The sequence below is a fragment of the Gobius niger genome (genome assembly GCF_951799975.1).
Source record: "Gobius niger genome assembly, chromosome: 13".
In the NCBI taxonomy this organism is placed as follows: Eukaryota; Metazoa; Chordata; class Actinopteri; order Gobiiformes; family Gobiidae; genus Gobius; species Gobius niger.
Window position 1 is genome coordinate 7642642 of NC_136864.1, and position 14259 is coordinate 7656900.

The 14259-nt window shown below is 39.7% G+C and overlaps 1 protein-coding gene across 1 annotated transcript; it reads left to right on the forward strand.

Annotated features, from left to right (window-relative positions):
• The first annotated feature begins 381 nt into the window (after positions 1-381).
• On the forward strand, positions 382-12115 carry rab12 (RAB12, member RAS oncogene family). Its single transcript, XM_079569897.1, has 6 exons — positions 382-765; positions 2152-2212; positions 5147-5285; positions 8963-9052; positions 9145-9249; positions 11211-12115. The coding sequence occupies exons 1-6, from the start codon at positions 540-542 to the stop codon at positions 11316-11318; spliced, it is 729 nt and encodes a 242-aa protein (XP_079426023.1). The 5' UTR covers positions 382-539; the 3' UTR covers positions 11319-12115.
• Positions 12116-14259: the final 2144 nt, after the last annotated feature.

The window sequence follows — 14259 nt, forward strand, 5'->3', positions numbered from 1 at the left end:
TTTTTTTCTCACAAATTTGTATGTTTCAAAATCTCTTAAATTTGCTACTTTTTTCTCATAGATTTGCATGTTAAAACTCGATTTTTCTTTCTTATTTTTTTTTTACTTTCTTTTTTGTTGTTGTCACTAGATGGCCCTGATACGCCGTCGTACTGGACAACACACAGTAAATATGAGAAAAGGGGGTGGGAAAAATGTGATTTGTGGGACATAGTTTTGTCTTTTTTGCATTATATTTTATAAGATGCGAAATACACAAAGGGAATGAATATTGATGTCACAGAATGCTTAATATTGACAGTAAAATGTTGCTAAAATCCCACAGCTGGTTGTCATAAATGAGCGGAAACGGAAGTGTTTTATCGTACGGCCGGTGACGTCATGGCGCCGTTAGTCTGTAATGGCTGAACAACAAGAATCTGTGAGTGACAAACTTTACAAACTTCTCCCGGAGACAAGAGAAAGTTGGATTTTCTAAACGCGCCGGAGTTCGCTCGCCCTGTGTCTGATTCCTCCTTCGTCCCCATGTGCCGCTGCTGATGGATCACAGATATGACATAGCGCGCAGGGCCGCCGCGGGTGGCGGAGGCTCTGGGAACTCTTCCCCCGCTTTGGGGGCGCAGTCCCGCCGCAGGAAGGTCCCTCCGAGACCCGCTGACTTCAAACTGCAGATTATCATCATAGGCGCCCGTGGAGTGGGTAAAACTAGTCTCATGGAAAGGTTTACCGACGACACTTTCTGTGAAGCCTGCAAGTCCACCGTAGGTGAGCTCCAGCGCCGGTTTGTTGTGGTAACTTTGTTGACACTTTTAGCCTGGATCGGCCTGTTTATTATTAGCGGAGAGACACCCCGCTTGTTTCAAATGCTACAACATAACACATCCATTTACCTATAAAACTAATCCCGTATTTAGTGAGTCAAAAGAGGGACATATACTGTAATATTATTGTTTTTCTTATTCACTCGCTGTACGATATGAGGACAAACTTGCGATATTCGATAACTGTCGTGAATATTGTGATGACGATATTGTGCGATATTTTGCTAAAGAATTTCAAACTGAACTTTTGAACATTGTTGCTAAGCGTTTTTTATGAATTTATTTTTAAGCTGCGTCTACAGCTATATGAATATTGCAACACCTAATACAGAGATAACAATATTTTGGTGATATATTGTGCTGCCTTAGTTAAAGGCACACCGCGTAGAATTTTACTTTTAAATATAATTAAAATACTAGCATTTATTTTATGATGGATCATTTCATCATTGAAAAATACCTCATAAATGCACAAACAAACGTGTGTTTATGGTGAGCAGCCCAGCTCTCCTAAGACATGACTGTATCTTTACCGGGAGTGGGTACGTCTCCAGCTCGTCTCCATGGAGATGTGACTAAAGGCAGTAGAATTTGAGATTGAAACAGGTTAGGTTCTCATCCAAATCCATTCTTTGATTATTCCCTGCAGTAATAGTTTTCTTCTGTGTCGAGATGGTCAGTAGGATCATGTTTTGCACTAATGGCAACAGTATAGTCCAAAATGTTACACAGTGTCCCTTTTAATAAAACAAATAAAAAAATATTAAAACCTAACTACTTGACCTTTGGAAATAAGTGTGTTGACGTTTTAAAAATCACTTGTATTTTGTTTAACGTAAAATATGTACAACAACAACAACCACCCCCATGGTCTGTTTGTGGGTAAACAGCCAGAGACCGCAGCGCCAATAGTGTTGTTCAGTCCCAAAATAGTCTGGCAGCTGAGCTGCTAAACTTTGCGCCCTGTCATTCCTGTGTGTCATAGTGTGGCATGGAAACATATCGTGTACATTGTTTTTATCCTCTAGTCTTAAACTATGTTGAAACTCGTGATTTTAAAGCCTTTTCAGTGGCTACCATGTCAGAAATTATTTGGCACAAGCCTAAGTTTATTACAGGGGTTTAGGACAGTCTAAGAGTTTTTATTGTGGACTGAAATAGGCAATAGATCTAGGAGGAAATGCAAATAGAACTAAACTTTAAAGTCTCTGGAATTAAGCTTGCATAAATAAAATTCAAAGATAGCACTACTGATTTCTCCACATCCAGAAAATCTTTGCATTACATTTTGCATGTTTGTTTTCATCCTTTCTTCCTATTTGCCTCACAGGAGTTGACTTCAAAATCAAGACGGTTGAGCTGCGAGGGAAGAAGATCAGGCTGCAGATATGGTGAGTAAAATCAACAAGTCTCTGCTCTTTGAACTTTCTCAGTCTGTCCCACAACAAGGCTCCTCTATAACCAAGCCCTGAACTGAAGACATAACCTCACTGAAAAAGAAAAGGAAGTACATTTCATACAGGGCAGCATGATGTTGAAGTATTTAATAACTGTCATGAACAATAACGATATTATTACAACATTTTGTCAGACTGTTTTTTACCCAGTGAACGATCTATTGAATTTAAACGAATTTGATGTGGAACATATTTTTTCTTCAAATTGTGTCCAAACAAGACATCCCATGCAAGACATTACTCTTGGGGCACCGGGCATTTGGTCATTAAAGGGGCTAGATGCAAGTTAGCCATTTTATACTCATCTCTGCCACCTCAGGTCATACATGTAACTGCACCTTATATATTAAGCTTAAGACAGTTTGCACAAAAATGTGCACAATACATAAGCGCTTTCTGTAGAGCTGTCTCAGGAGTCAGTACATACAAAGGTGTAAATAAAAAAGTATATTTTTCGAAAACTGGTTAAAGGAGAACTAACTAACTCGTGCCCCGAGTGGCCATAAGCGCCACTGCAGGTGTCGTAGCATGTTGTTTTTTTTACTCATTAATTGTCCGTGAGAGTAAATACTACACTGACAGAAAAGACAAAGGGACAGAGGGATATTGTACATCCAATTACACAATGGAGATTTTTTTTTTTCACTCAAACTTGCCTGTAAATACCGTTTAAGTGGCGCTAGCCCACAGTTAGCCTTGTCCGTTAGCCTGTTAACTTCTTCTTCGTGATTCCATTAGTGTGTATTGCGCCTCCGTCTCGGTGGCAGGGAAAGTTGCAATTGTGTTTTTCTGGCCAGAGACACAATAGGGAGATGAAAGACCCCCCAAATCGTCCTATTAACACATGTATTACCCCCAGAGGGACTACGGAAAGGATGTATTAAGGTAAACGAGTGACTTAGTACTGCTTTAACAATGCCTAATTGACAATCAAGCATGATCATTTTATTTCACACTGGCAGGTTATTGACAATCTTTCTAGTTCTTGCTTTTATGACTTAAATGAACCCACACTAAATGTTACTGACACACAGTTTGAAATGAACAGATCTCTGTTTTCATCCACACTAGATTAGCTCAGGAATTTCTGTATCTGTCTGTAGTATGAAGAGTGATGTGATCCATGATTTTATTCCAGTCTTGTGATTCCAATAAGCCACCAGTCAATTACATTAGAAAACAATTTGCCACTGACATTGGTTCTTGTGTGTCTTTCCCTCAGTTTTATCTTACAAACGCTGCTACTGATTTATCTTACAAACGCTGCTACTAGATCTAACTTTGCATCAAATAGTGTGTCATTGCTTTTCACACATAATATATCACAGCGTTCTGCATCTCCATTATTCACCAATCACCAACTACTACTACTAATTCAACTTCTACTAACACTGCTACTGAATCCCTGCCTCGTCTGTCGTTTTGTCCGCTCATCACTCCACGCTTTGCCTAATCTCATCCTTGTAATGTCTTTGTTTGCTGCGTCTCATCATAAGCCTGACTGTGACTCACTGGGAAGGGACAAAACTAACTCAAGGTACAGTAACATCACAACGTGCCTCTGTGTCATCCCCCAATCCAACGCTCTTTTTCCTTTTTGTGCAATCCTGAAGCAGTGTTGTTTTTTGGCAGCTCTTAGTTTTAGTCTTGGTCCTTTTGGATGCAAATAGTTTTCGTGCGGCGAGAGAGAGAGAGATGGGCGCTGCTTGTGAATACCGCTGGGTTTAGGTACTACCAGTATCAAAAAAAATGAAAGTATCAAAAAGTATCAAAGGCAGATACTGAAAAAAATCATATCTTCTTTATATCCAAGGTTTGATGCTGTTGGTCCAGGGACAGCATTAAAGAAAGTGACTTGTTTGTTTCAGCTCAAATCATTTTTTGCCCAATTTTTCCCATATTTTCTATTTTGTTGTCCAATGTTTGCCCCATTTTTCGCTTTTTTTCCTCATTTTTTTTCTCGGTTTTCCCATTTTTTCCCCTTTTATAACAAATATTTTCCCCCATTCTTCCCATTTCCCTCAATTTCCCCCCCCAATTTATTCCCCATTTGTTCCCTTATTTTTGCCAATTTGTCCTTATTTTTGCCACAATGTTTCCCAATTATATCTCCCCAAACTATTCCCCATTTTTCACTCATTTTTTGACCTGGAGATGACCCCGATATTGTAAATTTGCAGATCTTCCACTCATTCTTGTTCTGTTTTCTGGTTCTGGATGACAAATATTTTCGTACCGGTATTGAAAAAAGTATCATTCAGGTATCGGTATCGAAAACCAAGAATCGTTAAAGTACTAGTATGAAACAAAATGTAACGGTACCCAGCCCTAGCTGTGAATGGTCTCATGACGTCTCCCATTTTCATCTCGTCTTCTAAACGTCTCATCAAAGAACAATTTTTATCTCATTATCGTCATTGAAAAAGGTGCGTCAACATAATATCGTTCTAGTCTTTGTTGACGAAAACAACACTGTTCTAATCGATTATTTTTACTTTCTTAAATCATTTACATTCATAAATCCAGATCCAGCTGTCTCAGACTTTCTACATTCAGTTCCCACTTGCTGCTTTTAGATATTTTTGATCCTTTCTTCTTTAAATACAATTTGGGGATTCAGGTTTGTTTGCTCTACTTACCTGTAGTAGATTTAAACATGAAGTGAAATAAAACTATAAAAGCAATCTTAGATCAAATCGAGTCCTAATTACACTACCTCCCCCCTGTTGTTGATGTGTTATAATAATTGCTTTGTTGCCTTTTCTGTAGTTTTCTGTGTAGCATGTCCTTTTTCCTGGTTTTAGCTCCGATTAAAACTAACATTAAGTACTCTCAGAGATTTTGATTGGGTTGTATCTCCTCTCTCAGGGACACGGCGGGACAGGAGCGCTTCAACAGCATCACGTCGGCGTATTACCGAGGAGCCAAGGGGATCGTGATCGTGTACGACATCACCAAACAGGAGACTTTCGAAGACCTCGCCAAATGGATGAAGATGATCGACAAGGTACATTTAGCTTCTGCAGCTCGCTCGACTAAGGACTCAATTTTTCCCATATTTTTAATTTTGTTGCCCAATGTTTGCCCCATTTTTTCTCTCTCATTTTATACTGCCACCTCAGGTCATACATGTAACTGCAGCTTCTATATTAAAGTGGGGATATCATGCAAAATTGACTTTTTCAAACTTTACATCATGTTGTTATGTCATTCCCTCATTAAAAACATGCCTGAAGTGTTGCCTTGGCACATTCACGTATTTTTGAGTAATCTGTAAAAACTCTGATGGCAGCCATTTTAGGGACAGGTTTGCCTGAGTCCTCCTAGGAACGCCCCCACCTCCTGGAGACGCCTCCGAGCTTTCGTCACCAGCCGAGTAACCAACCACTGCCCCTCAGCAGAACCCCCTCCCCACTGATGCCACAGACAGCGTGTGGAGGGGGCGTGTTGGAAAGGGTCAGAGGTTCTTAAAGAGACAGAGGCCTATTTCAAGACATTCGCTACAGCCATTTTGAGAGAGCAATTTTATACAAGGGAGTTATTTTAATTTACTGCATTTACAGACCAACAGAAGGTTTCGTCATTATTGTAGTGTGCTATAGACTGGTGCTATGTGATTGAAAAAAGCATAATACCCCCTCTTTAAGCTCGTGAAAGACGGCACTTCGACCCAAAGTAAGAACTTTTTGTGTGACAGTGCAGGATTTTAGAGGCAGTTGTGGTGAACAGGTCTGGGCTCATTCTACACATTAGGACATGGCTGGAACATGTAGGGAAAGGAAAATACATAATTTTAACATTTTTAAACTCTGTATAGTCCCTTTAAGCCCCATATTCTTTCTTGTTTTTCCATTTTTCCCCCTAGCTTCTGCCTATTTTTTATTACTAATATTTCCCCCGCCATTCTTCCAATTTCCCTCAATTGTTTCCCAAAATTGGTCTTGATGGAAATGATGAAAAATTAACAAAAAAGCCACAAAAACGAGACAAAAACACGGCAAAAAAGCATAGTTAAAAGTATAGAGGCTGCAGTTACACGTAAGACCTGAGGTGGCAGTAGTGAGCATAAAATGACCAACTTTCATCTAGTCCCTTTAAAATGTGATAAAAACGTGGTGACGACATGACAAAAACGTTTTGATCACTTTTGTAGGTCTTGGCTTTCAAACGAGGCATTACACTGTTGCTTTTAGATTTGAGTAAAGCCGAAACTGGAGAAAATGTGCTCGGTTAAGGTGGGGGGTAAGAGGTTAAGAGACTCATTTAGGTCCTTAATCTAAATTGACTTGAATCTTTTGATCTGTTTCCAAGTGGAAGACAAAATGTAAGAAAAAGAACTGTTGTGCCCAAGGGTCTAACTTATTTATTATAATGAATTGAAGCCTCAGAGAGCATGACTGCTGACCCTCAAGTAGAGAAGGTTAGACACATTTATTTCTAAAACTGCATCTCATCAAACATGAACAGAGCCGGCAAATGCATCGGGGTTTGTTTATTGGCTGAAACTGGGGCGATTCAAAACCCCAGACTGCTCAAAAGTAGGACATCCTCGTGTTTTTAGATATCTGTTGGATTGGACTTGCAACTTGAAATGGGGACAGCGAAATTGTAGAAAATCGTGTAGGGGCGGGCTCACAAGTGGGACAAGGAGAAACAAAGAGTGTTGGACAGAGAAAATAAACATGTTACTCTGTCAAAGGAACCTCTCATGCATTTGGTGTTCAATATATCGGGAGGGAACGCAGAGTTCTCTCATTTACAGATCAGATTTGACGTCCTAATGCAGTTGCTCATGCACTTTCAAATGGTAAATGAGGTGCAACATGCCCACAAATAGTTAGAGGCAATTTTCCAGCTTGCACGTAGAACCTGTATTGATAAATAATGTGCAAATGTTCAGTTGTAGCCAGGGCTGGACGATGTGGCAAAGAAAAGAAAAATCACGCACAAGCCTTTTTTTTTCTCACACTGATCAATTTTGCTGTTTGATTCCATTTAATTTTTAAAAAATACATACAGTGGCCGATTCAAGGGCTTAGACACATCTTTTATATATTAACAGCAGCTCAAACAAAAGCAATTGCTTTCCTTCTGGTTCATTTAAAGGGACTATAGGGAGTTTAAAAATGTCAAAATTATGTATTTTCCTCCCCCTACATGTTCCAGCCGTGTCCTAATGTGTAGAATGAGCTCAGACCTGTTCACCACAACTGCCTCTAAAATCCTGTCACTCAAAAAGGTGTTAATTCGGTCCGAAGTGCCGTCATGCACGGGCTCAATATAGAAGCTGCAGTTACGCGTAAGACCTGAGATGGCAGTAGTGAGTATAAAATGGCCAACTTGCATCTAGCCCCTTTAACACACAAAAATCTCCCATTGCCTCGTACAAACTCCAAAACGAGGCGCTGTTTCTGCCAAAGAAATGGATGTGAGCCCTGGCAGTTATAAAATCCCATAACGATTATTGAGATGGTATTGAGATATTGTAATTTTGATTGAGTTTTGATTAAAGAGGGGGTATTATGCTTTTTTCAATCCCATAGCACCAGTCTATATCACACTACAATGATGACGAAACCTTCTGTTGGTCTGTAAATGCAGTAAATTAAAATAACTGCCTTGTATAAAATTGCTCTCTCAAAATGGCTGTAGTGAATGTCTTGAAATAGGCCTCTGTCTCTTTAAGAACCTCTGACTCTTTCCGACACGCCCCCTCCACACGCTGTCTGTGGCATCAGTGGGGAGGGGGCTCTGCTGAGGAGCAGTGGTTGGTTACTCGGCTGGTGACGAAAGCTCGGAGGCGTCTCCAGGAGGTGGGGGCGTTCCTAGGAGGACTCAGGCAAACCTAGCCCTAAAATGGCTGCCATCAGAGTTTTTACAGATTACTCAAAAATACGTGAATGTGCCAAGGCAACACTTCAGGCATGTTTTTAATGAGAGAATGACATAATAACATGATGTAAAGCTTGAAAAAGTAGATTTTGCATAATACCCCCCCCTTTAAAGGAACAGGTCACCGTTTTTCCATACTGAGATATGTTCTTACCTGAGCTTAGACGAGTCACGCAAAAACACCAAAGACGCAGTTAGCATTTAGCCTCTCCTCCTCTCCTCTATGGGGCCAAACTGGGGTGAAGTTAGAAGCGACCAAGCTCTTCCATGTTTCCCCTATTTTAAATACGGTTACGTGAGTAGTTACACGATCCAAGTCTAGTTACACAAAATTAAACATGTAGATTTTCTAAGTGGATAAAAGGGGGAACTATATTGTAAGGCGTAATAACACCTTAGGAGCACTTCGGTGTCCGTGCAGTAATATCTTTTCTGCGTCTAAGCTAAGGTAAGAATATATCTCATTATGGAAAAACGGTGGCCTGTTCCTTTAATTGCCGAGCGCTAGTTTTAGCCTTGATTTTCTAGTATTAAGTATCACGGAATTAATTAGTTGTGAAGTTTCATTCCTTTAAGGATTATTGTATTAGACCACTAGGCCAGTCAACTCAACTGTTGCTGAATTGTTTTCATTATTATTTCAGTTTTATTTAGCTTATTTAATGCTGACGTGTGGAAAAATCCTTGTATTTCCTTCATAAAGAGTGTGGAGAGGCTGATATCGTGCAGCTCTACTGAACATGATACACATAAAGTCCAGATCTGACCTTTCCCCTCTGCTCTCTGTCACAGTACGCCTCAGAGGAAGCCGAGCTGCTGTTGGTCGGGAACAAACTGGACTGTGAGTCAGACAGAGTCATCTCCAAACAGCAGGGGGAGCGGGTACGACCCACACTAGGACGGTTTTCTCCAGTCCACGGCCTCTGAGGAAAACTGTCACATCTCATATTGTTGTTATTCTGTGTCTGTTTCAGTTCGCGTCCAGAATAAGTGGGATGCGTTTTTGTGAATCTAGCGCCAAGGACAACTTTAATGTAGACGAGATCTTCCTGAAGCTGGTTGATGACATAATTAGCAAAGTGAGTATCTGAGAAAAATGGCAATGTCTCAAAACTTAAATATCTAAAATAACATTTCTCTTCTTCTTCTTCCACATGCATTTCCTTTAAGGCAGTTGTTGATGTAAGAATAAATATACTCTACCAGAACTGAGCTTTACAGGAATAAGATGTAGGTTTAGGTCCTAAAGCGATATTTCAGGATTTTTGACATAGGGCCTCATTTGTTATTTATCCAGAGTGTTGGTGATTTCTGGAGATATTTTCTTTTGTAATTCATGCAGTTTTTATATTTGAAGAGTTTCGTGGCGCTAGGCTAATGCAAGTACTAGGGCTGTCACGGTATGAAAATTTTACCTCACGGTTATTGTGACCAAAATTATCACGGTTTTCAGTATTATCGCGGTATTTTTTTTAAATGTGTGTTAATATGTTCAGAGAGGATTGATAGTCCTACACAAACTGAAATCGTTTCAAAAAAGTTTAACGGTGCTTGCTACATAAAAAAATACAGACAAAGCCTTTTCACATCAAAGTAAGGGAACTATAACGATGTGTTGTTGATCGTTTCGAGGGTATTACATGGACTATTTATAGCGTCAGAAACGAACATAAACCGTCTATATCAGGAAAATTGTTGTTGTCCTTCCAGTGAGCTTTCACTTTGCAGATTGGGGAAAATGCTATCATTATTAAATTCATAAAACTGCGGCGAGAGTGAATCTATCGCAATCTGCCACCGGGAGCCCCGTAACGCATTGAGCCATCGTGCGGAGGTATCCGGACACGGCTTATGTACTGGCAGTGACGCTGCAGCCGCACTATGAGGCGACTCGTTACATTCTCCTTCAACCCAAAGTCCCACATCAGCATTTCAGCTAAAACGCCAACGTTAACTTACTGCTATAGAGCTGTGGGAGACGGTCACGCAGGTGAGTCAAGAGGTTCGAAGTATTGCTGCATTTGGAGACACTTTTTCCTGCACGCTCCGCAAACTGAACTCTGAAGGCTGATAGTTCCTGTGCGCTGTCGTGTCGGACATGATTCCAGCTTCGAGTGGAGTGTGAAGCGGGTCAGACTGTTTTTAATGCAGGCTAGCTGATACCATAGAAATGCACTAGCCTAGCACCGCATAACTCTTCGAATATAAGAACTGCATGAATTACAAAAAAAAAAACATCTCCAGAAACCAGCAACACTCTGGATAACTAGGAAATGAGGCCCTATGTCAAAAATCCTGAAATATCCCTTTAACTTTGAAACCGGTGTTTCTAAGACCAACTCCTCTAACGAGTTATTTATGATAATTAATGCAGGAGTTTCATGTTTGGTTGATAACGAGCCGAGGGTCTGCGCCTGGTGCACTTGTTGACCCAAATTATGTTGGTTGCTTGTTTCTGTTCAAAATTATACATTTTATCCAAATTAATTAGTTCTGTTTCAGTTTGTTATATTTTTTCAATTGACATAAAATGTGAGTGATATTTAGGGTTCTGTGTTCTTCAATTTTGTAATTCCAAGTTGTAGAAAGCTCTTGAAAAGTCTTAAATTTCACATTGCTAAGTGTCCAGTAACCCCTAGAAACCCAAGTTAACTACATTTGGGGATAAATTGGCTTTAGGGCTGCACAGTATTATATCGCCAATTTATTGTTGTCGTATGAAGCTACAGTAGATTCAAAATCAATGAGGTCTTTCATCTGAGATTAACACATCTTTTATGAGCACATATTAAAAAGATACTCAGAGTCTCACTTGAAAATGAGCAAAGACTTTTTGGTTTTGTCCATTTTCAGTCAAATTTAACGTTATTTATTTTAATTGTTGACAAATTTGATGGAAAAAAACAAAATGCTTACGACTTAAATCTTTCTCACACTGTGCAGTCTTAATCTTCCTCTTGTGGTTATTTTTACATAAGCGTGTGCAGATTCATGTACAACATACACTAATATTTTTCCTGCTCTTTCCCTGTATTCGCAGATGCCGTTGGAAATGTCCAATAACGAGCTCTCCAACAGCGTCCTGTCCCTTCAGCCCGAACCAGACGTGCCTCCGGAGCTGCCCCCTCCTCGGATGCGCTGCTGCTGAGGCCGACCCCAAATATCCCCCTTCCACTCCCATAATCCCCCATCATCCCCTCTGCCCTTTGTCCAGCAGGGGGCGCCACACTGCAGCAGATGAACTCCATAAACATAAACAGTATTATCTTCTCCTTCACTGTTCTGTTATCACACCACAAAAAGAGGCATGAGCGGAAATGTCTTGAATTCAGAAGTTTAGTTTATATTCGAGTAGTTTTGACGAGTTTTATGTTTGATCAAAATTATTCCAGTCATATCTTTCATATCGGTTTATTGCAATTTATTTTTCCTAAATGAATCCCAATGAAAAACGTTTATTTTCTAGGGGTTATTAAGCAAAACTGACTTTTAGAGCCATTTTCCACGTTGCAATGTTATTCTGCCATCATAAACAGACCTGGAGCTGTGTTTCAAGCCGTTAGCACATCTTTGAATAATCTTAGAATCTTCTCCAGTGGTTGCTCTTGTGCTAATCCTTTCATTGTGAAGTAAAAACACTCACCTCAGCTTCACGACCATAGAAATAAAAAGGAGAAGTTGCATTCGATCCAAACAAGTCGGCGATTCCAGTTGACTTTTCAGCATCCCTTTAGCCGTTAGCATTAGCCATGAAAAACATTGTAAATTATGAACGTTCCAGATGTTTTCAGGTGTCAACCCATCGACCACATTTAGGTGAAGTCAAAGCCTAGTTAGAAATCATTAAAGAATGTACAGACCTTTTGAGTTTTAACTTGAGACACAAATTGGCGTCTAAAAGGGTCCTCTGAGCTAAATGCTAACTCAAATTCAGTTAAGTTTCTGCTTTTTGAAAAGGACAAAACGTACCTCGACATATGTTAGTATTGCGCCTGGCTTCCCTATTTATTTGTGTGGGGATTGAATGTTCATTTTAAATCAGATCCGGGATAGACACAGACGGCATCTCTGGAGTCGCCCATATATGGTCTTTTTTTTAAAAACAGTTAAGGGGGAAAACAATTTGGAGAAAAATTTAAACTTTCTCTAATTATTCAAAAACTACTTTAACAAACGCTGAATTATGAACATAGTTTTCTACTAAATAAAGATACAAAGACACGGAGAGGAGCAAAGTGGTTCAACAGCCCAAAAATACATAAATAACGGAGAATGCTAACCTGATCCTTCACATTTGCATCGGGCTAATGCTAGCGGTCAGCTAGCGCTTGCTACGACTGCCGTTTCTTCACTTCTACTGAACAATCTGCTGTGAGAAAATATCCATATGGGCCCGATTTACACTCTATTTATGTGATAAATAAGTTCATATTCCACCAGAAAATGGCTAAAAAGAGTGGAAAATTGTGTTTCTCAAAAGATTCTATTTTCCCCCTCGGCTAGAGCTTAAGATTGTATTGTTATAGTGCGTTTTACTGGAACAAATTCCAACACCAACCAATAGAGATTTTAGGAGATTTTCTTCTTCTGTGAATGGGCGACTCTACTTTTCATTTTGTTTTTGCAAACGCTTCACTAAGGTCGAAAGCTGCTGCCTTGCTTTTCCCATTCATACATGCAGTTAATTTTGCCTGAATGAAATGAAGCAAAGCATGTGGACCTTGGAAGTGAATCAATCCAGTCAGATTTACTCTGAATGAAAACAATATCTGAATTCAAGTCATTTAAACTCTGTATCTTATCATTTGTGGTGATGAATTCTATGATTATACGCGACACTAACACTCTTTGACCCGTTTCCGACCGCACCTCTGTTCCCTCTCTACCTCACACACGTTGGACCGGTGCCTTTGAGGTAGAGCCCTCTGCCACATGTTGCACATTTTAAAAGAGAAAGTATTTTCGACGGCCCCAATCCTATCGTTCCGCTTTTTATAAACGACGCAACGACTGGTCTTCCACTTCCTGCCCGTCACCGTAGAGGAGCGTTCGTAGACGGCTCTGGTGATAGTTTTGTTCAGTGGTTCTCAAACTGGGCTGCAAAAACCAAGATGTTTTAACTGGATGTAGTTTTGGGAACAGTTTAGATACATTTTTTTCTTTTTTCATGGCGCTTGCATTTGAAAAAAAAAAAAAAAAACTATGAAATGAAGTAGACTTGAGTATTGGCTATTCAAAAGTGGTTCTCAACTGGTGTGACTCCGGGACTTTTGGGCTGAAAACCACTGATTTAGAAGTATCTGACTCTGAGGTGCCTTTGTTGCACATTGTCACTGACAAATTGGACTTTGAGGTAGAAAAAGAGAGAAAAAGAAATCGAAAATTAGATTAAAAAAAATATATATATTATTGTGATGCTTTGCCAAACAATTTGTACACCCTATTCCACTAAATTTAAACAAAAAATTTCACGATACGACTAAAATCCGCACTAAAACAACTACTTTATAGCAACTACTTCTTATTGAGCCTTAATAAATGATGAGTCAACATTTAAAGGTGCGCTATGCAACTTTTTAAGTGAAAGAAAAGCCTTAATATTTGTGCATATTTGACCTTTTAGTGAATCAGTGGCGTTATGGCTGCAGCTTGGAACCTTTGCTTTCCCTCACAGTGGCCTCTATGACGCTCCAGGGTCAATTGTTTAGGGGTTCAGAACAGAAACCTACCAGAAACCCAAAAACAATTGATTCTGGAGCATCATAGAGGCCACTGTGAGGGAAAGCAAAGGTGCCACGCTGCACCTATAACCACTAAGTCACTAAAAGGTCAAATACACACAAAGAATCAAAAAGTTGCATAGTGCAGCATTAATTCATCACGAACAATTGATCGGTTAAGTGTGACTAACACTTTATAAGTACTACAATGAATAAATGAAGTAGACGGCGACCAATATATTGGGCCGATATTTGGGTATTTTACAATATCAGCCGATATCAGTTATCGAACGATTAAAGGGCGAGCTGAGAAACATCGCGGTGAATATCGGTTACATATTTTATATATTTTTATGTTGCAGACTTTTG

Coding starts and splice junctions, on each gene's coding strand:
- rab12 (XM_079569897.1), top strand. CDS start 540: ATGGATCACAGATATGACATAGCGCGCAGGGCCGCCGCGGGTGGCGGA. Junction 2,213..5,146: donor AAGATCAGGCTGCAGATATG/GTGAGTAAAATC, acceptor CTCCTCTCTCAG/GGACACGGCGGGACAGGAGC. Junction 5,286..8,962: donor GGATGAAGATGATCGACAAG/GTACATTTAGCT, acceptor TCTCTGTCACAG/TACGCCTCAGAGGAAGCCGA.